The sequence below is a fragment of the Triplophysa dalaica genome, chromosome 1, assembly GCF_015846415.1.
Source record: "Triplophysa dalaica isolate WHDGS20190420 chromosome 1, ASM1584641v1, whole genome shotgun sequence".
Classification (NCBI taxonomy): Eukaryota; Metazoa; Chordata; class Actinopteri; order Cypriniformes; family Nemacheilidae; genus Triplophysa; species Triplophysa dalaica.
The window spans coordinates 10,076,654-10,104,492 of record NC_079542.1 but is presented as its reverse complement, the minus strand read 5'-3'; the positions used below and the strand labels follow the sequence as shown (position 1 = coordinate 10,104,492).

Below are 27,839 nucleotides of genomic sequence, written 5' to 3'. Positions count from 1 at the left end.
AGGCCTCTTTTGACTGAAACTGGAGGGAATATAGCTTGTGTATCAAACATTTTGAATCACGCAAAACATGCATAAAATTATGAAAAATATAATTAAAAACATAATACACTGCCTGTCCAAAAAAAGTTACCAACTGGATTTAACTAAGCAAATATGCAAGAGCCTCCCATTGGACTGGAGGTCTAGGTTCAGCAATGTTATTTACCCAAAGAATGAGGTCAGCTGACTAGCTGAATATACTGAATGACCAGGTTATTCCATCAATGGGTTCTTTCTTCCCTGATGGTACAGGCATATTCCAAGATGACAATGCCAGAATTCATCAGTCTCAAATTGTGAAAAAGTGGTTCGGGGAGCATGAGAGATCATTTTCACACATGGATTGGCCGCCACATAGTCCAGACCTTAACCCCATTGAGAATCTTTGGGATATGCTGGAGAGGACTTTGGGACTTTCACATCATCAATAAAAGGATGGGAGAAAATGGACGTTTTATAGAGATTGCAGAAGCTTATTGAAACGATGCCACAGTGAATGCGTGCCGTAAATAATGCTAAAGGCGTAATATAAGAGTGTGTGACTTTTTTTGGACATGCCGTGTATTATATATAATAGTATACAGTTCTTCATAGAAGCATACTTTTATGCAATTCTTCTGTATTTATATTACACATTGTACATTGTGTTACAGTGTTATTAACTAATGTATATTGTGTTATTAGCTACTATTAAAATCAGTTTTGAGTTTAGAAAATTGGTTGATATTTTTAAGCCCTTGAAATTCACTCTTTTAACCCAATGTACTTTGTACAAACACAAGGACATAAAACTGGATGTGTGGCCATTTTTTGGCTCCTTTTCTCTTGTCCTCTGTCCTTCCCTCCCAGAAACATCCCGCATTCCTCTGAGAGTTCTCGTATTGGCGTCGCCCTTGAGGTAATGGGTAAAGTTTGGAAAAAAGTTTGCTGTGTATTTCTTGCTTGTTCTTGTGTGAAATAAACTCTGTCATTCATTCGCACTCTAATCAATGGATCAGCAGGTATTTACCCTCCAGTGAGTTCAACGTCTGGTGTTCTCTTTGACCCTTCTCACAAACTCGTTTCCTTGCATTTTTAAGATTTCTTTCCAAGTTTGATTTTCCAAGTTAGCATTTTTTGTAAATTACTCGAGCCCATAATACTCTAAACAGACATCTTGAATGCCTGAATGGAATTTTCTTACCTGTTCACATGGCAACAATTGATCCAGGATAATAATTCATATATTATTTTATGTATAAAACGGACCTGAAAACTTAAGCTTATTATGTTAATATCCATTCTTTACAGGACTTTAATGCTGGACTGGCCATTTCTGTGGTGGATTTGACTGCTGCAAGTGTGAAACATGTTGAGAGGAAAGGCTTTGAGATCACAACACCTTTCAAATCCTTCTGGTGAGCAGACAAAATGTAATATGTATAAGCACATGAGCCCAGGAAACCAGAAGATCTTCACATCAATAATTGTTTTCAAATATAGCTTTCAGGTGACCTTCAAACAGAGCTAAGCTTCTTACCTTGGCTTCTTTAATATAACCTTGTGCTTGTGTCTTGAAAAATAACCTAATAATCAGAATTTCGCCCAAGGCTAGAGCTGGAAGATTAAGTGTTCTCAGTGTAAACATTCATTTATTTATTCAAATGGCTCCAGAGATTTCAACAGGTTGCAGTGTGAGGAGAGCTATTTTTATGGCATGCGCATGGTGCATTATTCTTCTTTAGCACCTTGCTATTGGTGAGTGAAGTGAAACAATGTATAGGCCATAAATTTGTTGTTCGCATTTTTTCTTGCATATCTTCGTCTTCGGAACAGGAATTTTAACAAGATGAGTATTATAGGTCCAGTGTATGAAATTAAGCGGCATCCAGTGGTGAGGTTGCAAATTGCAACCAATGGCTCACTACTTCCCCCCCTCCTCCCGTTCAAGCACTATGGTGGCTGACACAGAACTAAGAAGTTGTCATCTTTTCGCTTCTTCGCCGAAAGACAAAACATATTTGTGAAACATGCTGTGTAGAGTTAGTTAAAGGCTACTGTAAAAACAACAAGGCGTATTCCATGCAAGGAGACCCGCGTTGTATGTATATATAAATATCTCATTCTAAGGTAATTAAAACAAAACGGATCACAACGTAAGATCTTTATTGAGCTATGAAGGCATAGATATGTATATAATATTTCTGTCAATAGATACTCCTAAAACGTCCACATTTCACCTTTAAGTTACCTGCAAGATAGAAGATAATACATTATTTACAATTTGTTAGCTTTTGTGTTTTCTTTGGTAAACGGTTTAAATGTTTTGAGAGAGTTTGAAATCAATCACTTGTCAGTCACTTGTGAGGTTATTTTCCCTTAAGAGCTAGCTGCCTATAAAGAATGCAAGGTGGCGCTCTATGAATTTGGACAGAGCCATACTGTAAAATAATAGAAGCAAACAGTACAACTGATGTTTTATGAGACGGGAGTAATTGGAGTCTGGTATTCTGGTGTTGTTGACCTGCCATGCCATATAAAAATCTGTTCACGGATAATATGGCCATTTCATAACAGATTTGAGTTGTTTAAGCTCTGAGTTAAAAAAAAAGCATGTAGTCCAAAGTAAGACAGTTTTCTCCTAGAAGAAATTCAGCAGAATTGTCACTTTCCCAGGAGTGGGCGTGCTGCAAATCTCAGTGCAAGAGAATGCCAAAAAGTCCTCGAACAACATACACATAACTTAAAAGCGATGGCTATGAATTTTTAGAGTTCTCTCGCATCTGATAACAGCTGCGTTTGTGAGACTACTCTTAAGAAAACTCAACAAGAGGAGGGAGATCATGAAAGTTACCAGACAACTCATTGCAACTTTAAAATGTGTGTTTGGAAAGGAAAACACAGCATATCTATCTCAAAATACTGTTCTAATGTTAAACCGGGCTGGAGGGGATAAACTGTTATGGGGCTGCTTTAGGGTCCTTAACTTGTAGTTGTTTTGGGACCAATGAATTCCAAGTGGCTTCCTGAGTGTTTTACCACAGATTGTCTAAGCCCTGAGTAGACATGTCACAATCAACTGAAACAGACATCAAGTGGAGACGTTCTGTCAAAAGAATTCCCTCATAGAATGCATAGAATCCATATCAGTTCCATTTAAAAGACTGAAGCTGACGAATCAAGCAAGACGCCCCAAAAGCAGGTGAAGGGAATGAAAATATAAAATATCCCCTTAATACTGAAGTTTAAATGGCTGCCTTTAAGGACCCAGTCTTTTGCTGTTTTAGAGGCTTTAATTATGTTTTGGGGTTTTTTAACAATGGATGTTCATGTTTCTAATTCCAAATAACGCTCTATATTTCACTTATTTCAAGTCTCTTGTTCACCGCTGTCCCTCTTCTCACAAAACGACTGGATTTCTTCCAGTCTATATGAAGTCCCTCCTTCCGAAACGCTCTGAATGGTAAAGCTGACCAGGTCTGTCGTGATTGGTTCCCCACTTAGAGCGTGTGTTTGAAGATGTCCCACATATACTATATGAGCGAGCTTCCGCTTCTCGGGCTGTTGTGATTTGTCAGTCCTGCTCTCAGTGCACCTGTATTCGTAAGCTTTGGCATTAAGCAATAAACAGTAACAATTGCGTCAACCTCACTTCATCAGAGTTTAACGGAGGTATGTTAGTGGATGTGCAAACGTCAATCCTTGTAAGAAATCGCAACTTTTTTTCCCACTATGGCGAGGGAAATGACACTGGATTGGTTGGCGGCAGACCGGTTATATTAATTAACACTAATAACAGAAGAGTAAGTTTTGCCTTTAATTTTTGGACATGAGTAGGATGATAAAACAAGCAGAGTGACCAGAAGACATTTGCAAGCATGACTTCAAAGGACGTTTCATAGAAGTGTTTTAGAGGTAGGCTATGTGCACACACACTCACGCACACACACACTATCAGTGTATTACACAGAACAGCTTTCACAGCCGATGTTAAACTCATGGAAGCTGGTACTTGACCGTTGGTTATCTTAGAACGTGTGTAGCTGACAGTGACGGAAAGAGAACTGGGAATTTGTATTTAATTACAAGTACTGTAACATTGCTGAAATTGTAATTAATTACAATGAAAGTACTGGTGTTAAAACGAAATTAAGTAAAAGTATAAATTACTCTTCTGAAAAACTACTCTGTGTACTAGTTCCACTTTAGGCTGTGTAATTTAATGAATTAAGAATAATTATTAGTAATCTAATTTGGAGCTTTATCTAGAAAATAACTACGTTTAACAAAATACACATTCACCTTACTGATAAAGCATATAACTGGATACAACTCAGACAAAATAACCCTTCAATGTGTTGTTCTGTCTGTCTATCATGAGCTCAGTTTTCCAGCTAATGCTAAACATTTGTTACCTTAATTGCATAGGATTAGCATTAACAGTCAATTCTAAGCAAATTCTGTTAAAGACAATATCTCGCTTGGCATTGAACTTTGAGTATTTTTTATGCTCTTACAATAACTAAAAGTTGAAAAATGTGATCGTGGGGAATGTGACCTTTAAGTCTGAGCTCTGCCAGATCAGTGTTCTGTAAGTTGCAAGTACTGTAGGCGTTCCTGCTTGACTTTTGCATCCGACTTCTAACAGATGTTGGATTACATGTAATGCACTGTCTGTGCGTTGGTAGCTGGTGCATTGATTTGTAATAAGCTGTACTCTATTACCTTGTTGCATTGCTGATGGCTTCTGTCAGTCATGTTGCCTTGAATCGGCCACTGCATCAAAATGAATGACATTGTCACTGCAGATAACTCTAAATGCTGAACATCAAATCAGCAGGTACAGGAAAGAGAAAATACACTTATTTTTTTTAATTAGGCTTATTTATAGTTTATAATTAACTAGTGTAGTAGTTTAGAGTATAGATAAACATCAGATAAAATTTAGGACCAATCCTGGAGAAATAATTTGATAGTGCTAAGAATATCAGGATCATGGATTGGTCTCCTAAACAGCAAACCCCAAAATGCAGGAAAGTACATCCAGATTTATGGAATGCAGTATAACGTTTTTCTCACTGCTTTATCTGGACCGCACTTGTACCACCTTTGTGCTCTTCTGGGTTTAGCAGAACCCCCAGCAAGTGAACCGAAAAGTTTCTAATTATTAACATTTCTTCTGCAGTTATTTTTTTCACTACCTAGTTTGGAACATTTCTTCTTAAAAGGTGTGACATTTTCTCTTTTCATTTATTGTAGCGTTCCTACTTTAGAGTTTAGCCTCTTACTACATTTGATCTAGTGGCACACTGACTAACTAAAAAGTGATTTAAAGTTCCAAACAAGGAAAAACTTTTTTTGCCTGTGTATAATTAAATGAAGTGCTTGCTTGTGGACAGCACTAGATTTATTAAAGGCAAAGGAAACTTCTGTTATTTTCTTTTGCACTTCTTTTTTTCATATGTGGTTGTCGGCTGTTATTTTGGTACAGCCACTCTCTGGTTATGGCTGTCTAGCTTCTCTGATACTATCCATCTGAAGCGCGCTCATTATTGATCTGTTGTTTCTTCTTTTTTTTCCCCATTATAAATATCAGCTCTGTTATAACGGCTGTACAGTAACAGTGTTGCTCACCTGTGACCCCACACAAGCTGATGTTTCCAACAAAGTGGCCATTTGCAGAGGCCTAACCGATTAGATGTTTTTGTGTTTGTATTTTAATGATTCTTTTATGGTTGATGCAGCTCCCCGGCTAAAAAAAAAACAGTAACAATAACAACAACAGCAAACAATGAAAAGCCATCGCTCTCTTCCTTTGACTGGGGTGCACTGGTAAAGATTTTTCCTCTTTATCTCCTTGCTTTGTTATTGTGGGCAGGACAGAATATTGATCTGTTTGTAGTTGCATTCTAAACGTTGAGCGATGGGAGGCTGGCGGACTATTTAGAATTAGTTGTTGCCAAATTAATTCGAGTTTATTTCTCAGTGGTGAGGTACGGGGTTCTCTGCGCTCTATTAAAATGATTGGTGCAGAGGGGGTCGTAATAAAAATGGAAAGCAGATTCAGTACTTTTACAGGTTTTATGTTTAGATAGCATTGTGTCTCATCACTGCCAATCATAATGCAATAATGAGCAGTTAAAAAGTCATTGTTGTTTTTTTCCTTATATGTTTGCTACCTAACGCAAGCTAAATGAGATCCATTGTGAATTAAATCAGGTTAAAGTTAGGGTTTGCTTATGTACTGTATATAAAAAAATAGCAGCGGAAAATAAGGAGACCATTCTAAACTATTTATAGGCAGCCTATGTGCAGAGCTGGGTAGATTACTTTTGAATTGTAATCCTTTGCTGATTATGAATTACATAACAAAATTTGTCAGTAATATTAATCTCTTAGAATACACATTTTTGGTAACAAAATCTGATTTCTTTTTGATTACATTTAGATTTCTTTTGATTTAAATCCTATTTTATGTCACATAAATATAAGCAGGATCATTTTTTTTATTTTGTCAGATACAAAGATCCATTCTTTATCACTAACAAGAGCCTCAACATTTTTTAAAGTACAATATGAACAAAATACTAACACTGATATAATTTGCTGTTATTGTTTACTTATAGTGACAATGTATAGTTTACCCAAGAGTTTTCATAAAATTAAAATGGTGTCTGTTAGGGGTGTGATAAAATCTTGTGCCACAAAATCTCGAGAGATTAAAGCATGACAAGATTTTTTGATAGATCCTGTTGGTGAAATTAGTGTTAAAGATGCACTTACACTTTTAAATCATATAATAATTCATAAAAATATATGAAAAATTTCATTCATTAAAGATTTTTAAAATGCCCACATTTTGCGATTTTCAGTTAAATAAAATAAGAGAAGAATAAACATATAATTCGTCATTGCGTGTATCTAAAAAATTGTGTAAAAATCTGGTTCTGTTCTTGTGAACACAATCTTGTTTCTGGTCTTATCTCTAGGGGTACATTTCTTGTCACACCCCTAGTGTCTATACGTTCAGGGGTCAAATGCTGAGTTCCGCTCCATTTTGCATCTATGTGTGCGATTCCAATACCCTTCCCTCTCTGCCGAAAAAAACTCAAAGAATCACAAACATATATAAGTAATAGATGTTTATTATTAAAAAATTGAAATGAAAAATATAGGAGAATCACTAGACTGTCATTCTGTGAATAATATGCGATCAAGTAATCCATAAAAAAGTAACTGTAGACTGATTATGAATATTTTAAAATGTATTTTACTCTAATTACGAGTACTTTGTTTTTTGGAATCTGATTACGTAATCCAGAATACATGTAATCTCTCACTACGCAGCTCTGGTATGTGTTTAGGTAAAATGTTAATTTTTGTTTCATTCTGTGCACAACTAACAAAATTTCTCCTGAAATTCAAATAAAAATATTGTTTCTATTTGCATTAATTTGCAGAAAATTAAAACTGGAGAGACCGGTCAAAATAATAGAAAATATGCTCTGTATTTTTCTGAACTCAAATAGGTCAAAGAAAACAAGTTCAAATTCACTTCTTCGCAATAAAACACTAATATTTGTACATGTTTTTAGGATAAGTTAAAAAATATTTTTATATATGATAACCTGGATTTTTATCACGTCTCATTGTCATGCTGCCAGTCTTTCACATTGCTATAGGATTACTTTGTCACTCCTGAGGTTTGATTTTGTTGAAATTCAATAGTCACTGAACTGGAATGGCCACAATTCTTCTAGAAATGCTGCATAACTGAACATTTTGAAGGGTCTCTTTAATAAATAAATAAAGATATATGCATATTTAGCTGCAATATGTTACCTTTCTTTTCTATTGCCATTTATGTCTGAAACATAAAATTGAACCATTATTATTATATTAGCATTGTGAATCGTGGTAATGAGTTTTCAACACTGATCATTTAATTTTTGTTTGTTGAAAACTGATTTTAACCAGTTTTCTGGAATTTAACCAGAAAAACATTTACAGATTGGAACTTTCGTTATACATTTTCTTAAAATTTAAGTCTAATAAAGAGTTTAAAAAATGTTTCATTTGTATCAGCTTTACAGCAGAGTCAGAGCGTGAGAGGGAGGAATGGATAGAGGCGATTCAGGAATCAATCGTAGAGTCCTTGTCCAATTACGAGGTTCTGGAGAAGGTTTGGTTCAACAAGTCCAACAGGAAGTGTGCAGACTGTCAGGCATCTGAGCCGGAATGGGCGTCCATTAATCTCTGTGTGGTCATCTGCAAGAATTGTACAGGTAAGAACGAATAAGAAACATAATAGGAAACAAAACTCAAGCTTTCCTGTAGCTCATGGTTAGAGCGTGGCGCTAACAACACCAAGGTCATGAGTTCGATCCCAGGGATTGCAGATACTCAGAAATGAATGTATAGTATAATGGAATGTATGTTGCTTTGGATAAAAGCGTCTTCCAAATGAATAAATGGAAATGTGACATCTTGGCTTTGGCTTTCAGGCCTCATACTGTAGATCTCACTCCATTCACAGGCAGAGACACTTTTTTACTTGTGGTTCTTTTCTTTCTCTCTTCTTCCTCCGTTTTTTTCAGTATAGTAAGATACAAACACACACACACACACACACACACACATATGTATCCATAAATATATATCCATTTCTCAGTTTTTCCCCTCTTTTTCTCCAACTCTTTTCTTGGCTTTAATTGGCATTCCTTATTCCAGCCACCCACCGACACCATAAATGAACTCATTATTTCAGTTATGTGGCCATTTAATATTACATTAGGTAGTGGTACAAGAGGAAGTACTGGCTGAACGTGTGCTATCGGCTGTTGAATAAGCCATCGAGCAGGGAGACACACTTCTTAAAAGTCTGCGGCAGCGTTCATCGAATGTGTGGCGCAGACACTTTAATTAGCCGAGCTTCTGCCTCTGACAATTACAAGAGAGAAACGAAAAGAAAAAATATCTTGAACGATTAAATGAGAGCAAACTGTCTTCGGTACGTGACAGAGATTGTGTGAAAGAGAGACGGGTGAAATGATTTCCCTTTTCTCGCGATCCGTCTTCCTCTTTATAATGCCTATCTGATTCCTGCTTGTTCCTTCTCATTCATTTTTGTCTCGTTTTACACCATTTCTCTCTCTTTCACACGCCATCTGATATCAATCAGGATTGGTGGCTCTATGACAGATATTTGGGTTTGTCTGTTTCTTTACACATGTAATTGCAATAAGCTCTTTAAATCGACGCCTGTGATAGGAGACATTCCTCAAGTGCACCTGTTGTTACCATAGAAACTCCCAGTGTGCACATTTTTACGTTTCCCTCCGTTTATTACTTTGAAATAAGAGATATTTCTCAAAAAGTTGAACTTGAGATAAAGCTTTTTGGTGGTTTTAATTTTCTTTTTGCTACTTTACATAAGGTTTTATAGAGGAAGTGGGATTTTCGTAGATGCTACGAAGCTCCCAGCGAGTCTCCTTAATACACGCATACACAAAGCATCTTTAGTCCCATTGGCTTCAGGCAGCTCGAATGATCTTTGATGGCCAGCTACTGCCCTAAAATGCTGCTAATTATGCTGGAAAATCACAAACTACATATTCAAATATGTGTTTCTCTCTGCCATGTTTAATTCATCTCTGTCTCGCATAAACAACGGCGGCGATGGTGCCCGGAGTTCAGCTAAATAAATGCGCAGACCAACAAACACAATTAATTACTTATGATTCATTAGCAATTAATGGCTTTTTCGAGGCTTTCATTTGCAATAATTGTTGTGGCATGCTGGAGAAAAGATTGCCTGGAAAGGATTCTACGAAATTTATAATGAGTTTGAGTCTGTATATATGTCAAATGAGTCATTGCATTTAAACAATTTAGTTTCAAGCCATGTTTAGTTTTGAAGGGACTTTAGATCTGCACATTCTTTACACAGAATACATTATAGCATCTGTGTAAATGCACACATGACCTGAAGGCATAGGCCTATTATCTCTTTAATGAAATTCATCCAAAAATTCATCCAAAAACAAGAGTGTGTGACGTTGGTAGCAAAATTGTTATTTGCTAAAAACTTGACATCCGGCCTATCTGTCCTTAAAGTGTTTATGAGAGAGAATGTGATGTCTGCATAAATGAAACAAGTTGACTGTATTAAACTATTCAAAACTATAACAGACTGAAATTGTGATCCAGGTCAGCATCGATTTTTGGGTCCTGGTATCTCCAAGGTCCGCAGCATGAAGTTAGACAGCAGCATATGGAGCAATGAGCTCATCGAGGTGACAGTCATTTTTTATGCATTGATTTGAACCAAAAATGTATTTTGCTCACGTTCCGTCGCTCTTCCTCTCTCTCTCTTCTAGCTGTTTTTAGAGGTTGGGAATAAAAATTCAAACCGATTCTGGGCAGCAAATCTTCCCCCAGAGGAAAAGCTTTGCAAGCAGCCGTCGCCAGAGCAGCGCGCATCCTTTATTCGCAGGAAGTACAAGGAGAGGAAGTACAAGAAAGTTCTGGAAGGTCTTAACACCCAGGAGGAACTCAACAAGGTGTGTGCGTGTCAGTATTTGTATGTGCGCTAATGTTGGCCTTTGACTTCACATTATTTTTTCTCTGCCTCATTAAAAGGCCCATTAGGCCTCGAGAAAGTGTTGGTGGCTGTGTGTTTGCGTGTCTACATCTGTTGCTGCTTTGGCTCACCTGGTAGCCCAGGTGTAAATCTGAGTTACCATGGTAACTGTCTCCTACCGCTTTTTGGAGCAGGTTGCCAAGGCTGCACCAAAACCACACAAAAGATTTGGGTTTTAGCTTTGCTGCATAACCCAAAATACTGCACCATCAATTAAAATAATATTTTTGAGCAAATTCTTTAATTTAAAAAATTGCCATTGTTCTGTTGAATGTGTCCAATTTACTCCTAAAGCACAAAGATTCTCTCCACATCAACCTTAACACAGATCATGTCCGCTTTTGGTTTTCCTGAGATGGAGGAGGTGGGGGGCTTTGGATTAAGTGTGTGTGAGACAAGAGAAACACTTGGGAGTTTTTGGCACTTCTCTGAAAATGTTGCATGACAGCTAGCTTTAACTGTACGATGAGCTGAGAGAGAGACAAAGTAGAAAGAGAGGAAGAGATAAAGGAAGCTGTCTAGGTACATCCAGAGGTGAGATTAGATTATAAATGGAGTGGTGCATTTGGGAAAGAAACAAACAGAATGTTCCCGAAAAATCCACAGAGTTCAAGTTTTTTTTTCGTTTTCGTTTTTGAATGATAGATTTAAACCAGAAGTTTGAAGCAGTAGTCAGTTGGCAGTGGTTTGGTGTTGGGTAGATGATAATCCTACAGCAGGGCTCAACAGTAAGGATGCCCTGGGGCCAGTGTGACAGAGTTTGGGGCCAACTGATGAAACTATACTTGCCTATATCGGTCACCTGAACAGTGCATGTTTTAACTCTTGCACTTAGCTTTCGGCTTTTTGTATGATATTTTTTGCCTTTTCTTTGTATTTTCTGGTCATGCAAATACTGTTTGTCGTAATAGTTATCTAGATACCTAGCTAGCTGCTGTGCAGGTTAACATAAATGTTTAAAGTCCCAGTTAAATTAAAACTTACAATGCTTGTTTTTCAATTAAATATGGCCTTTTTTATCGTCAATAGTGTATCAATATGGGCCATTCTCTTTTTTATATTCATCTGCCTTCATAATCTTCGGTTAGCTGAAAATGCACTTCCGCCCTGCAGTGTCCATCTTAAATGGCGTATGTTAGACGGGCTGAGCCTGGTCACTATGGGAGATCTCCTGGGAAAGCTAGGTTGCTGCTGGAAGAGGTGTTAGTGAGACCAGCAGGGGGTGCTCACCCTGTGGTCTGTATGGGTCCTAATACCCCAGGATAGTGATGGGGACGCTATACTGTTAAAAGCACCATCCTTCGGATGAGATGTCAAACCGAGGTCCTGACTCCTGTGGTCATTTAAGATCCCATGCCACTTCTCGTAAAGAGTAGGGATGTAACCCCGGTGTTGTGGCCATTCATTCATTCATCCGTCTGTTACCTCCTTCCTTTCTAATGTCAGTCCATCTCAAAATGCCATGGCTGTTTTTATACATCCAATCATATTGCAGTGAAAAACGCAAACCACGCCCACTATTTTCTAATATTTGAGATTTGAAATTCCATTTAACTCGGAAACGCGTGTGTGTGTCACTGTGAGCTCGCGCAAATACAATACACACATAAAGCATTTTCTATATTTGGAATTCTTATGACTTTTCTTTTTGCGGATTAAAAGTCCAATTAGACTTATAACTCGGTGACCTCCAGAAAGCCTCTTCAGCAGATTTGACCTAGAGAATACATGTTCACACTCGCACGTATACACACACAACCCCAGGGGCTTTGGTCGTTAGAAGAACATTTTTTGAAGTCATCCATGTAAGGGAACTAGTGTATTGTGCTTCGGTTTTTGGCTTCTTAAATGGGCAGCTCTTGATAATGGATTGAGCTTTACGTCGTGTGGGATGTGTGTGCCCGTCAGTGTGATGAATTTGGTAGCTACAGGTATTGGCATGAGAGTACATACGTGTGTTTGTGTATAGTGTGTGGTTTACTGGCTCCATGTCCTTTTTTCTCCAGCGGATCTGGCTTGTTTGAGAAGGATCGATAGCTCGGCTGGATCGGACCGTTTTAGAAGAAAACCGCGTTCGACTGCATTACTCTCGCCCGCCCTGACTCTCTCTCTGTCTTTCGTAGAGACACACACTATTGTATTTATTGACTCCTTCCCCCTCCATCTCTTTTTAATTGGACTGACTACATTCTTTTTGTGGATGCCCTATTTCCTGTCAATGTTATTCTCTACCAGGATTCCAAGTAAAGCATTCTGCTGTATGCAGTAAATGTTTGTTTTTTGTGGCCGCAAAAGGAAGGGTGCAATGTTGACACTGTTGACACTGTTGTTAGTTAATTCATCATGTGCTGTCAAGTTAGGTGAGCTGTGCACAAGCTTACAGTATGTGTGCGTGTGGGAGCTAAAGCTTACTGTGTGTGTGCCGGAGATGTAACAGGATGGAGGTGATGGACCACTTGTGTAGAATTCCAAAGCTCAATATGGTGGCTGTATGTTTTCTTCAATTACGCATATGGCTGCAGAGAGGACTGCCTTGCTTTTGAATGTGCTGTAGCAGCTGTAGGGCTGGTCCTATTTCTTATGTTCTACTCTTTGTGTCTACAGGCCCTTTGTGCTGCGGTGCTTCTTCCTGACGTCCTGCAGACCATGACCCTGGTTTTTACCGGAGCAGACGTGATGTGTGCGACAGGTGACCCTGAGTACTCCACTCCATACCTACTGGCTCAGAAAGCAGGCCAGAGACTGCAGATGGAGTTCCTCCACCACAATAAGCTTTCAGGTATGTCAGTGTGCTCATAATAGGGACAGTTCACCAAAAAAAAGAAAATTCTGTCATCATTTGAGCACCCTATTGTCATTTCAAATGTGTATGACTTTCTTTCTTCTGCAGAACACAAAAGAAGATATTTTGAAGAATGTTGGTAACTGAACAATGCCGTTACAGATTGACTAGAAGTTTAGGGGGGGGGCGTTATTTTTCGGTTACTAACATGCTTCAAAAGATCTTCTTTTGTTTTCTGAAGAAGGAAGAAAGTCATACATGGTGAGTAATGAAGACAGCATTAAACTATCCCTTTAAGTGATCCTTCGTCATGAGGAAACCTGGATGACAGCCTTGGAAAAATCTATCACCATATTCTGAATAAAAAAGACTAAATTTGGATATTCATTGTACCATAAATGCACTTCTAGTCACTTTGGATAATAGCATTTGCCAAATCCTTAAATGTTTATGTATCTTGAATAGTTTGAAATGATTTTGCTACATTGTAAACATTGTTATAATTGTTATAAGTGCTTTTTTATTTTCACATAAATGTTCATAAAAGTCATTGGACTAGTTTCATAGTCCTTGCTTGTCTCACACTCGAGCAAGAGAGCATTAAACCAGTTTTAATAGCGTCTGAAAGAGGCTTTGAGGAGACATAGATGATTAATGACACGCTACCTTAAGGAAAATGTTTTGGCGACCTGCTTTGCATTTATGCATTCTCGCTGGTGATTGGTTGACACTGTCAGCGCTGAGGTGCCCTAATTGGTGCTTTGAATCAAATTGGCATTTCTCACAGGCTAATGCAGGACACACACATATACACACACACACACATCTGTACCTTAAGAGATCTTTACTGAAAGTGTCTATAATTAGCGGTAGTTTGTGTTTTCGTGTGTCTAGACTGAATTGCATTGAACTGTCATCAAAGTGCTCATTTGGGGCCTTTATAGGAAGCGTGCCAACTATCCTAATTAAGCAATCCTCCAATCACTACAACCCCAAATGTTTTTACAGCGTTGTGCCAATGTTTTGTTAAGCTTGCTTACATCGTAACAACAGCATGACAACATTTGTGTAACCTCTAATTCTGTGTGGGGATAAAGTTTCATTACCCTAATGACTTGAATATGTGATTCAATTACGATGTTATAAAAACATATGTACTGTACAAACACACTTTTGTTTTTCAATAGTGGAGACTCTCCACAACTTTTGTATTATACTGTGTTAAAGGATACACTATATAACCATAGCACAAAAACCCATCCATCTATTCTCAAAACCTTGCTTATCCTCTGCAGGGTCTCAATTACTTGCAACAATTAAAGGGACAGTTCACCCAAAATTAAAAATTCTGTCATCATTTATTTACACTCGAGTTGTTCCAGACCGGTATAAATGTATCAGTTCTGATGCACACAGAGATACTTGGAACAATGCTTGTAACAGTTCTTGTCCACTATTGACTACCATAGTAGGAAAAATGGGGAGACTGCATTCATTCATTTATTTATTTAGAAATTAGATGTTATTTATTAGAATGAACTTACTCGTTGTATAAATACCATGCACTGTGCTGTGTTTTAACTTTTCTGTTTTTCTTGTTTGCCCCTGTAAAGCTGCTTTGAAACAATACACATTGTGAAAAGCGCTATATAAATAAACTTGAATTGAATTGAATTGAATTGAAAAATTACAGTGGTAGTCAAAAGTGCCTCTGTAATTTTCTGCTTTCCCACATTCTCTAAAACATCTTCATTTGTTTTCAGTAGAACAAAAAATACATAAAGCAAATTTATGTAGTCAATGCTAGCCAATAATAGTTTGGTTCCAAGCTTCAAAATATTTTCCTCTGTGTTCATCAGAACAAAATCATTTATTCAACAACTTGAGGGTGAGTTAAACATGAAAGAATTTTCATTTTTGTGTGAACTGCCTTTAAATGACTTGATTTCACACGTTCTCCATTTTCATGTACGATGCATGTGGGCCGCAATTGGCAAATTTGACTTCTCTCCCTTTATCTCATTATCACTTTTAATCCTTCTGGTTTGAACATTGAGGTATCTGTGGCCTGAGGGGAGAGATGGATGGATCGGAAGATCCTTCAATTGAAAGGCTTTTCAATTAAAGTTATTTGAACCTTTTCCATGTTGTGGACTGCAAGCGCATGATAAAATCTCACTTAGTACTGCAGGCCTTCCCGAAGAAAATTGAACCTGAGCATAGGGGCTAATTAAGTCAGAATGTGATAAGGTAGCAGACTTGCAGGTGAAAAATAAGTTAAAGCGAGCGAGAGAAATTGAAAGCGAAGATGAAGAGGATATCTTATAACCTTGAGCTTTCTTGTTTAGAAATTTTACGGGCGTTGTGTATGAACAAATAACCTTGAGGAGCGAGATGTTGTCAAATACCATATCAAAAATGTATAAAAGTCACTGTTTAAAGTTTAAAGCTGTGGTTGTGAAGAAGCGTCTGATGTACAGTAAATAGTTTTGTGTTTCAGTTAAAAGCAAACTAGAAAAGCGAGCCGGGTGTGCATATAACAGATTTTCGGTTTCCACTACATTATGGGATTATTCCTAATCAGCCTTTTTTCTTATAAGATTTCTCTCTGTTTTTTCTTTCTCTGTATAGATTTTCCTAAACTGGATGCAGTTTGTGACAGCAGTTCTTCGGCTGATGTTCCCTCTTTCATGGATGGATTTCTCTTCTGTTCTGTGAATTCAGGCAAGTCCACTTTGGACCGGAGAGGAAGACCTGGTGAGTCCATCCGTTGTTACATTCCAAACTCTTTCCATCCAACCTCCCACCTCCTTATTTATCCATTCATCCAAATAATTGCTCATGAATATTCATCCGTACTTTCTGTTTATCCTCAACCATGGATGGAAATTGTTGCCCTGTCTTTCAAATACTGTATTACACCATCCTTCTCATAGTCCTTGCTTCATATTAAAGCCCCACAAAGATTCTACTCTTTCAAGGATGTTTAAAAATTTTAATCAGTGTTTCTCCCTATCATCTATCTGGCACCCGCTGTGCTCCTGCTGTTCTAATCTAAACATCTGGAGTGGGCCGCTGGTGGTTAGACATTAGTTCTCTCTGGGGAGGAGGCCGGGATAGGGCCCCACATTAAGCCGGACTCTTAGTGAAGTAACATAAGCATCTGGAGCACATGTTCCACTGTAGGGTCTATCTTTTATCCTGAGGGACATCTGTCTCAAGCTGCGGTAACCCACTTTGGTCTTCTGCCTGTTTTCCACTGATACCAGCATGTGCGGTTATAAGGCTGAAAATAATAAGCAAGCTGTGTTTAAGAAATCTCAAAGTGTCTTAAAAGTAAGTGTGAGAGCCGTTTGAAAGTTTAAAGAACGTCTGGTATTGTGTTAAATTAATGCCTCATTATTCTTTGTATCAAAAAACTTAAGAAAATGGATGAAACTTTTGAAAATAGGGTGGAAGAACAGACTTTGTTTTGTGGCACGACAACAAACCACTGTACTGGGTTTGTATTTTTAGGTCTGTGGTGATTTACCACTTTAGAGCATTGCTCTACTACCTCCAACTAGACTATTATTATTTACCGATTTAGTCATTTTTCTCCCTTAAGAAGGCATTTTATAAAATGGCTTACATGCCTCTGTAAATAATTGTCATAGCAGAGCCGATAAATACCCTGTTATTTAATTTATTATCATCAAAAAAGATAAAAGTGTGCGGCCACAGTAATGTTGTCATAAGAATAGTGTTGCCTCTTAGAATTTTAAAGGCACTCCTTAAATAGTGCATTTAAACTTGTTTGCTCAACAGGAAATGCTGCATGTGCTTTTTTAATAAAGGACATTTATTCCAAAGCTCTTCCATTCAGGTTGCCTTAAAGCCTTTCACGCTAATGGTCTAAAATGTTCTATATAAAGCCTAGTGTCAATAATTCATGGTTTCATCCTGGGGATTTTAATAAAAGCACTGTACATCCAAGACTGGCCATTTACACTGACATCACTTCTCAGTTATGGGAACATTTTCGTTTGCACTTAACCTGATCTTCCTGCCATTGAACTAAAAAAAATAATTTGTAATGTTCGTAAAAAAAAATAAGATACGTGCTGTCAAAATTCCAAACTTTTAGTTTATTAGTTGTGTGTGCATGGTTGCGTGTTGAAGTTTGTCCTAGCTATCCCGAGTCTTTTTTTTCACGCATTTTGTTCACTAATAGAACAATGCCAAGGTTACAGGTTCAATTCCCGGGGTGCATACAACCTAATAAAATGCATAACTTAAATGCACTTTAAGTTACTGCACAGTTGCATTTATTTACTTTATGTCTAGATGGTTTCAGATGAACAACATAAAAAACGTCAGGTAGACCCAAAGAATCAAAAACTGTTGAGTACTTTTAATTTAATGTAATACAATTTATATACAATATAATTTTTATATAAATGAATAAACTATAAATTAAATATAAAATTAATTATAATAATATAACCCACCCACAGATCGGAAGTTAACTTAGGGCCATGGGTGCATGTATGATAAAAACCGTTTATTGTAGATCTGTCCTTCTGTACCGAAGAGGTCAGAATTATTTTCTCTGTGATTTCCCGTCTCCCTTCACCCAAACATATCTTTCATCTCCACTTGACTCTCCTAAAGTACTTAATCTCTCTAAATTCTACTTGACTCTTCATCAAAGATTCCAGAGAAAGCTGCAGGTCTCCCATTCATTTGGCATTGAAATCTTTCAAACAAGTATCTCAAAATTTATGGCACAAAGGGTTGAAAAACAGCTTAATACAAAAACCTTATTTGGTTATGTGAGTACATTATTACATTGAATGTCATTGGATCATGACATTATAGATTGTGGAAGTGAAAACATTTGTGCGTAGCTTCATTGAGTTTCCGTTGACACCCCGTAGAGCAATCATGCTTTTAGGGGAAGAAGAGAAAACAACCACATCTGCCCCTTTATAAATCATGCAGCGCTATTCCTCTGTGCGTGTGTGTTTGTGAAACACTGTGTGCTCTAAAGTGGATAATGTATCTAAAACAACCTCCCATTGCCTGTCACTGCTGGTTGCTGTTAGTCTCTGAGCCGGGGCAACTTCTCGATTTCTTTCTTCTGGATCAATGTTTTGATCCTTTCATAGACAACAATGTCCATCTGCGTATCAAACAAGTCCCCATGAGGTTTCATCTGTGTAAATGCTGAAACAAGATTTCTTTGAGTCACATCCATTGATGACTGAGGCTCTGAAATCCAATCTACAGTAGTCACTACATACATACGAGTCATTTTACTTGTATGCCATACATAAATGCTAACAATGACTTTACCTTTAGTTTTTTTATGTTTCTGAACAGTTGTACAGTCATTTCACCTAGTACGTTGACAACTTATTTTTTCTAATAACATGCAACTTATGTTATAAGAATTTTGCGGTCCGAAGGGTTTTTAATTTGTAACATGAGAAAACGTTTTGTACACATTTTGCCCTTTCCCCTCAAAAAATAAAATATATAAAGTATTACTTTATAATTATTATGTTTAGTTATAAAACTAGTTGTAAAAATAAATAAAACTTCTTAAAATATATTTTTTTTGTTTATACTTTTCACTCTTGAATTAAATATAAGTTTATTTTAATTTATTTAATTTCTCTTGTCCGGTCCATTTAAGGTGGATTTTTTTTCACTAGGTGTATGAACAGAACAAATATCTCAATATCAAAACAAATTAAAATGGACCTCTCCCTTAAAGGGACAGTTCACCTAAAAAAATTAATTCTGTCTTCATTTATTCCCTCTTGAGTTGTTCCAAACCTGTTTAAATGTCTTTGTTGTGATGAGCACAAAGAAAGATATTTGTAAGAATGCTTGTAACCAAACAAATGCTTGTTCTACCACAGTAGGCAAAATTACAATGGTAAACAAAAGTGCCTCGGAACTGTTTGCTTTCCTACATTCTTCAAAATACCTTCTTTTGTGTTCAACAGAACCAATACATTTAAGTAGCTATTTTTCCTACTATGGTTGTTAATTGTTGCAAAGAACTGTTTGGTTCCAAGAAGTCTTCCAGATATCTGTCTCTGTGTTCATCAGAACAAAGAAATCCATACAGATTTGGAACAACTCGAGGGTGAGTAAATGATGACAGAATTTAAATTTTTCGGTTCTTTTAACCGCTGTCTACATCTTCACAGCTTCATGAAAACCACTAATTTATAGATTAGTTTTTCATGCCCTCGTACACAAGAAAGTCAGCGACGAGAGGGTTTTTGGAAATGCATTGTGGTGGCATTTGAGCTAAAGAGGTTCAGACAGATGAGGTGAAGAGGTTTGAAGGAAATAAATACCAGCAATTTATTGCATCACACTACACAGCCAACCAATCACACTGACTGGTTGTTGATAGTAAATGCCAGCTGTCCGTGGATCCGTGCACACAACGCGCGAATGTGCTTTTGTGATACTTTGTGATTAATCGGTCGGCAAATATCATCTCTGTCAACTGAAGTTTCTTACTGATCAACACTTTGTTTCGTACCGTCACTTTAAAAGTCAGACAGAAAGTCAAACATTGGATATCGCACCTCATGTCACAGGGGCGGCTCCTCCTTACCCATAATTTAGCATATCTTGTCCTGACATTGCTGACAGAACCGTTTGTTCTCCCAACACATCTAACACGGATAACTGGATTAATGAAATGCCAGTAGCAGCTGAATCAGGTGAGGCATTACCAGGTTGGAAGAAAACATTGTGTCAATGGAACACGAGGTTACACTCAGCAGTGTTGAGAAAGGGTGACAAATGTAGATGAGAATGAACAGCGTGTACATGTGCTGTTTTTGTTTCCTTTATGATGGAATGGGAAAAAAATGGTGAAAGGCGAATTTTGACTCAGATAAAATGAAGTGTATGTGGTTCAAAGTCACCAATTATTGAAATGGCGCCACATTGAAATACAAGACAAATTTTAAAGGACACCATTGCTGTCACTTAGGAATCTTTCTCACATTTTCTATTGGTACAGTGCGTGCATGGGAAATCAATCTGTTGACTTTTTTAGTCGTAATGTTGTCTTTTTAGTTTTGAGTTGGCTGGTATAGAAGAAAGTACTTTGTCTAGAATTGTACATGTCAAGTTTTTACTGTTGTGGGGTTAGATTTTCACTGACAAATGCCAATTATGCTTAGAGTATTTTTACTCCACAGTGTTCTTTAACTAACTTCAATAAAAATGTTAAGGCAGATCAAATATTGATGATAAACAGAAGCCTTCTCAAACAGGGAGGGATCGCTTGGAATTTATGAAGTATCTAGAGGATTTTCTGTATATAACATCTCAGCTGATATACCATCACATCCATAAAATGCCTTGATGTATTTTTAATATCTTTAAACTGCACTTTTATATCTATTGAGACTGTGGGGTATTGAGTTCAAGGGGTGTTGAACATGTCAGAACAGATATTCAAGGTTGTTGGTAGTTGTTGAATCTAAGTCAAAAATCAAATCCCAAATCTGTATTATTTTGTGTTACATTATATTTATATACAGTTCATTCCATTTTAAGTCTATGGAAGTGTTTTTTAAGTTCTCTAAATGGAAACTTTGTAGAAAAATGACAATTCTGCGATGATTTACTCACACTCAAGTTGTTCAACAACTCTAGGACATCCATTCATCTTCAGAACACAAATTGGGATTTATTAAGAGGTTCGGAAGCTTTGTCCAATGGTTATCGGATGATTTGAGGGTGACTCAATTTTTTTTGCCAGACTGAATTTCGTTTTCATAGATATATGTTTCTATATTTTATGTGTGTTTCAGATATAGTTCGACGTTGGTGTACGTTGGAAGGAGGGTTTCTCAGTTACTATGACAACGAGAAGATTGCCACACCTATAGGCCGGTTTGACATTAGTGAGGTAGTGAGCCTGGCCATCAACCATACTGAGAACATCACTGAAACCGGGTACACTGTTTTTTTACACTTCCATGTTTTGGGGCGGTTAACAATTTCTGGGCTTAATTGATAGTTTTATCGATATTCTGAGAAATTTCTTGACGGTTTTGTGTCCATACAATGGAAGTCAATTGGGTTCAGTGTTGTTTGGTTACAAACATTCTTCAAAATATCTTCTTCTGGGTTGGGCAGAAGAGAAAAAGTCATACAGCTTTGAAAGGACGTCTGCATGAGTAAATGATAAAAGGATTCTAATTTTTGGAAATTTTGGGGATTTTCATTTATATGGGGGTGGTAGCGTCTATCGTTAAGTGCATGGCTAGAACAACTGGATGAATTTACACCCGGCCGTGTCACATCATGCGTGTCTCTCAGGTCACCTTCTGAGATGTGTTTCAATACAATACAATTTTGTTTCCATAGCACATTTAAAACAACAGCAGGTGACCAAAATGCTTTTCTGAAATAGATACGGTTAAAGAATAGTTTACATAAACAACACATTAACACCAGATGTTGTTGAGCACTTACATTTTGTCTTTTTAATGATTATGGCTATCCATTTAGAACAAACACATTAAATGACCAAATGTACTGTAAATATTTATGTGACCACCTTTTGTGGTGTAGAGGTTATGAAAAGCATTTTAGTTTCCATACACAAACATCAGCGAAGATATACACAAAAAACATGAGTGGAAACGGACACACAAAAACATGAGGGGAGACGGACACGCTAACCCCTGACCCTCTGGGAAATGTTCACTGTTTCTCAGTTTTTCTCCAATTCATTCGCTCTCACTGTAACAAATATATCCCCGTCCGAAAATGTGGGCCACAAGACAGCGCTGTTAAAGCCATTAAGAGTGCGACCTTTCCCCTGGATTAATCTCCAGTGTTCAGCTGTTTATTGTACGAGTAAAAGACTAACAGAGATTAATTGCCATCCTTTCTGTTTCACAGCTGTGAGCATGTGGGCACGTGTGCACGTTTGTGTGCTTTCGAGTGCTCGTGTGTGTTAATTGTGCTGTTTCCACACTTCCCCTAGGCCTGTGTTCACCTTTGAATTGTACCTGCAGTCTAACAGAGTGTTGGTTTTCGGAGCGGAGTCCTCGGACGCCCATAGAGAATGGACATACGCCATCGCCAAGGTTATACATGCACAATGACACACAATAAAAGTCAAGATTTATGGCAACTTTAACGTTGTGGGCGTTCCCCGCATGTGCACGCTTTTTGTGCTTAAATATATGCCTCCGTCACAGTGTTTGTACCCATTTACGTCAATTCCTGAAGGTCATTCGATCGCGTCTGTCCCTGTTGTGTCTGTGCGTGTCAGTTTTTCTTCTCTGAGTGGGTTTCTGCTATTACTCCTTCAAAAAGATCCATCGCACTCGCCTCTCGTCTTTTGCTCATACACACACACAAACACACATACACACATACACACACACATTTCCATTTAAGTGAAGTGCGGAGGTGCCAATGTCTCAGCAGATGTGTTTGCGTAGCGCTGAGAGCTCAGCTAGGGAATGTTCAAAGGCTGTTTGTGTTTGTACTTCTAGCTGTATATGCCGGTTTAATGTAATGCAACTCCTTAGCTGTAGTTTCTGTTTGGCTGAGAACACAAGAAACTTCTTTTTGTGATCTGCGCAAGCCGCTGACTTTTAAATGTTCTTTCGCTCGCTCTTCTGCTTTTTCTAATACTCTCTTGGTCTCCTTCATTCCAGTGTTTTGTCCCCTCAAGGGCAGATGCTCTGCTGAGGCAGGACAGCGAGCTTATTGGCCGGTTGTACTATAAAGAGGGTCATGACCTTTATCATTGGCGAATGGGATGGTTCGCTCTGGTGGGCTCGGAGCTCTATTTGTGCTCTGGAGATGAAGATGAAGAGGACGGAGTGCTACAACTCAAACGCCTTCAGGAGCTTAGTAAGAAAAGAACACAAACACACTCAAACAAACATAAATACATGTACAGTGAAACACATCAATACCGGTGAATGCATGTTTTTATATATGGTTTAATCCTGGGGTCCATAACTGCAACTATATTCCCAGTTATTTATGATCCTGACAGAAGTACACAGAATAATGTCCCATTTGGGAAAAAGTATAATATTTTCTGATGAAAAATCAGATTGATTTGCCGTATATCACAAAATGTGTCTTAAAATAAAATTAATTTAAATCAGACTGATCCAGTTTATCCAACTCACCCAAAGATGTGGAGATTTAATATGATCAGTGAATGTCAGTCTGTTCCTCCAACCAGAGTTATTATAGTTTTGCTTTCAGTGTTTGTGTAGGTTTATTTTATATATATTTGGAATATGTTGCTTTTATTTTATATTTTTTTGAGTTCATTTGAGTTTAAATTTAATGCAATTTTGTTATGTGCTTTTGTCATTGTATTATATATTATTGTTTATTTTTTATCCAAACTATTAATTTAATTTCTTTCTTTTTTAGTTTTTATATATTTTAAATTTAAAAATTTAAAAATATATATCAAATAATATTAAGTCCAGTATTTTATTTATTTTAGTCTACTAAGAAACAGAAATGTTTTGATAGTTTTAGTTGTAGTATATTTTAATAACTTTGACATCCACAAAGCATTGTAGACTGATTTATGGCGCCTTTGTGTCTTTTTTTGATGCAAGTGTTTATTGTGCAATTGTGCAATTGTGATCTTTTAGTGTTAAACAAGAAAATAAACACAATCCCACAGGTTTGGAAAAAAATTAGGTTGGATAAATAATGACAGCATTTTTGGTTGGGTTATAGCATAACATTATATAGACCTTTATAGATACCTGATATAGATCATACCTTACTCTTACACATCTAACTCTTACAATGGATTACATCAGTGAAGTCTGCAATAAAGGGTCTCTGTAATAGTTAGAGACACCTTGAATCTCATGCTCATTTACTTTAAATCCCGTCAGAAATATTACCCATGATCCTCCACTTGTGTTTCCCTCATTGACATTCGCAGTGTGCTTATCTTTGATTTCGTTCCCACGTCTCTGGTCGCACGTCTCGCCTGTCTCCAAGGGAGACGGCAGTCGCCGATGGCAATCGTGTTTGGGCGGGAGCTAGTTGGCATGATCTTGGCAACCATTGACCAGATTTGCAACATTTTCAATCAATTGCGCTAGAACGAGGCGGGAAAAATCAATTAATCTCTTCTTTTTTCCTAATCCGTTCAAGGCCAAAAATGGGATCAAATCCAGAAAGCCAACGTACTGAGGGCAGGATTAGGAGGGTGATGCCTCAACAGTTTGCACAGCCTTGAAATGTAGTGTGGCACGCTAACGAAGCGTCTCCAGTGGTTTAAGATCTCTATAGCGACAGAACATATGGGCCTCAAAGGGCTAGAACTCTGTGAAATTAGATTAGGATACAGACATAGGCAGACCAGCAGTTCACAGCTTGGCCTTGCTCACCCCATTTTATTCGCCGTTCTAAAAACACTGAAGCAATGTCAAATTTATCCATTTAACAGCCGGAAAGCAATGTATAGAAATGACAACTCAAAGTCATGCATTATATGTTGCATACAAGGAGTTTTTTTAAAAGAGATACACACAGTCTGTTGCAAGCAAATGCTTTATATAGTACGCACCTCCGCATTTTTTCTTTAAACATCCTGGATAGAGATATGGCAGGCGCTATTGCGTATGTTGATGGCGGTGCTAGCCATGGTTCTGAAGCCAGGTGATGTCATGCTATGTTGATCTTGTAAATTATCATTTGACACTAAAGAAGACAGTTTTGTACATTTAGGTGAAAAGTAACCTCATTTTTGTCCATTACGAACTTTCAGCACAATAACTTTATTGAAATCTTAAACTGAGTTCTCTTCATTCCAAAATGGCAATACTCTAAACCCTCCTTAAATGGAGGGGTTACTTGCTTTTCATTCTTAATTTGAAATCCTTAAATAGAATCTCTTTTGTAGGAACAATTATTCTATACAACAGGGGTCATATGGTGGGGATACATGTTTTTCTGAGTCTATGATGTGTTATAAGTTTACATTTACATTTACATTTAGTCATTTGTCAGACGCTTTTATCCAAAGCGACTTACAGTGCACTTATTACAGGGACTATCCCCCTGGAGCAACATGGAGTAAAGTGTCTTGCTCAAGGACACACTGGTGGTGGCTGCTGGGATCGAACCAGCAACCTTTTGATTTACCAGTTCAGTGGTTTAACCCACTAGACCACCATCTCACTCTATAAGTTGCTCATGCATGTATAAGACATGTAAAATTGGAAAAATGTAAGTGTTAGAACAAAAGATGCAATCTATCTAAAAGCGAATGCTCACCCAGACCTTCCCTAAACGCCTCGTGTAACCACAACCCCCCAAATCTACGTCAGCAAGTAAGGTGAGCGTACTTGTAAATCTTATTGTATCGCCACCGCCGCAGCAATGTCATGGAGACGCTGTGTGTTTCATTGCGAAAAGAAAAGCATCTTTGTTTGCCCGTCCAAAAGATGAGACAACTGAATACGTTCCAAAACATTACAATCCGAATATTCAAGTGTGTACAGCACATTTCACAGATGATTGCTTCATGAACCTGAGAGAGATCAAGGCCGGCTGTGCACGAAAGCTTTTGTTAAAAAGTGGGACAATTCCAACCATTGCAACTTCGCAAGGACAGTCTGGTGCTTTAGATTCACAGCCTGTAAGTATATTGTCATTGTAAAAGACTTTGTTACGGACTAACGTGAGTTGAGTTTGTTGTGCGTTTTTGAACTGCAAATGCAGACATGCGCGCAACGTGAAAAAGACAAGATTATTCCTAATAATCAGTAATTATGTTCCAATTAGAGGCAACAAATGTCGTGTTTTTAATGGGGTTTATTGTCTTTGTTGAATCGCAACTAGACATGGAGTAACACTGGTTGATCACTAATGGCAAATCTTTATAACGTCGTATATAAAAGGGTTAAACAGCGAGCTACAGTTTTCAACTATTTAACATAATATATATTTTCAAAACCTTACCAATCCTTTACATCCTGCTCAAGTCGCGCTGACAAAGTTGATGTATCGGCTAGATAATCTTCATCTTCTGGATCAGATTCAGGCTCGAATTGATAAGGAAAGCACCGATGCCATTTTATCACATGTCAGTACAATTGCTTGGTAATTGTACATTTGCATCACATGCTTGCAGTTTTCGAGCAATCACTACGCACCGGTTAACTGGCCAATCATAGCAGACCTCGCTTTTCAGAGCAAAGTGCTTTGTAAAAAATATGCGCGTTTCAGAGAGGTGGGGCAAAGAGGAGATACAAACAAGCACGGTATGTGAAAAATACAGCATTTTTTACCTTAAATCGTGTGTACACATTACATTACATCTAAACAAACCGTAATATTCGTTTCAGCCCGGTTATTTGGCTCCTTTACATTTTTTGACTGAGGTGTTATTTGGAATCCCAATGCGAAACCCATTCAGCACCACAGTGCTGTCAAGTTCAGTTTTTTAATTCCTCTGTAAAACAGTTAGTGTTTAAGAGAGGTTAAAAGGATGAAGAGATTAGAGTTTGTTTGCTCAAACTGTGAATGTTTGGCTGTTTTCAGTAATGGCTTTTAATAAAGCTTGTGTACCCAATAAGGCTATTTCTTTTTTAAAGCTCACTTTCAATAACATTGGTAAACAAAATTGCCAGCCTTGAAAGTAGCTAAAGTGTAGCAATTAAAGTGCTTGTTTTTAGCACTTGAATTCCAATGTTTCATTTGATTTCTAGTGGAGTATGACGTTTCTGGAATAACAGCAATTTTGTTCGTTTTCATGTTAAATTGAAGAATTTCTAAATTTATTAACACATGATTACGTTTATCAACACATGCCATGTATAATTACATACAAACTGGATGAAACAGAATATGATTTATTGACCAATCACAATTGATTATGAATTTAGAACATCTGGCAAGGAGAGCAAGCAGAAACAATTAATTGATTTTAGAGTAGTATAAGAGTCTGTGACTGTCAACGTTGTGTATACAGTACAGTTGTGTTTTTCAGTGTGTATGTGTGTGATGGTGAGGCAAGTCTTTTGTGTTGCTGTAGAAACTAATGACCAGCAACATTCTGCTTTCTGCTCCACTTACTCCAGCTGGAAAGTTTAGAAAACACTGCAGCTCTCATCATTTGTTTCAGTTCATCTCTTTCTTTTTCCTCTCATTCTTAATATCTTTCATTTTAGTGTGTCTAAGAGTCCTTTTATCTTTATGTTGAGATAATAGTCATACGGGTACTTCGGTCAAGGGTTTTCCTATTTATTTTACAGCTGTTTCCACTCATATTGAAGGTGACGAGAAAATCCAGGTCTTACTCATGGTTGAGAAGGGAAGGTACGGTAAACTTTAATATATTTTGTAATATTATAATAT

At 37.4% G+C, this 27,839-nt stretch overlaps 1 protein-coding gene across 1 annotated transcript in view; it reads left to right on the top strand.

The window, feature by feature from the left end:
* arap2 (ArfGAP with RhoGAP domain, ankyrin repeat and PH domain 2) overlaps positions 1-27,839 on the top strand; it is a 72,885-nt gene that overhangs the window by 27,216 nt on the left and 17,830 nt on the right. The window contains exons 10-19 of the mRNA XM_056749589.1: positions 1,330-1,436; positions 8,104-8,303; positions 10,228-10,313; positions 10,398-10,580; positions 13,265-13,439; positions 16,074-16,199; positions 21,278-21,422; positions 22,462-22,564; positions 23,144-23,342; positions 27,737-27,800. Coding sequence (XP_056605567.1) covers positions 1,330-1,436; positions 8,104-8,303; positions 10,228-10,313; positions 10,398-10,580; positions 13,265-13,439; positions 16,074-16,199; positions 21,278-21,422; positions 22,462-22,564; positions 23,144-23,342; positions 27,737-27,800 — 1,388 coding nt within the window. The remainder of the gene's footprint in view (positions 1-1,329; positions 1,437-8,103; positions 8,304-10,227; positions 10,314-10,397; positions 10,581-13,264; positions 13,440-16,073; positions 16,200-21,277; positions 21,423-22,461; positions 22,565-23,143; positions 23,343-27,736; positions 27,801-27,839) is intronic.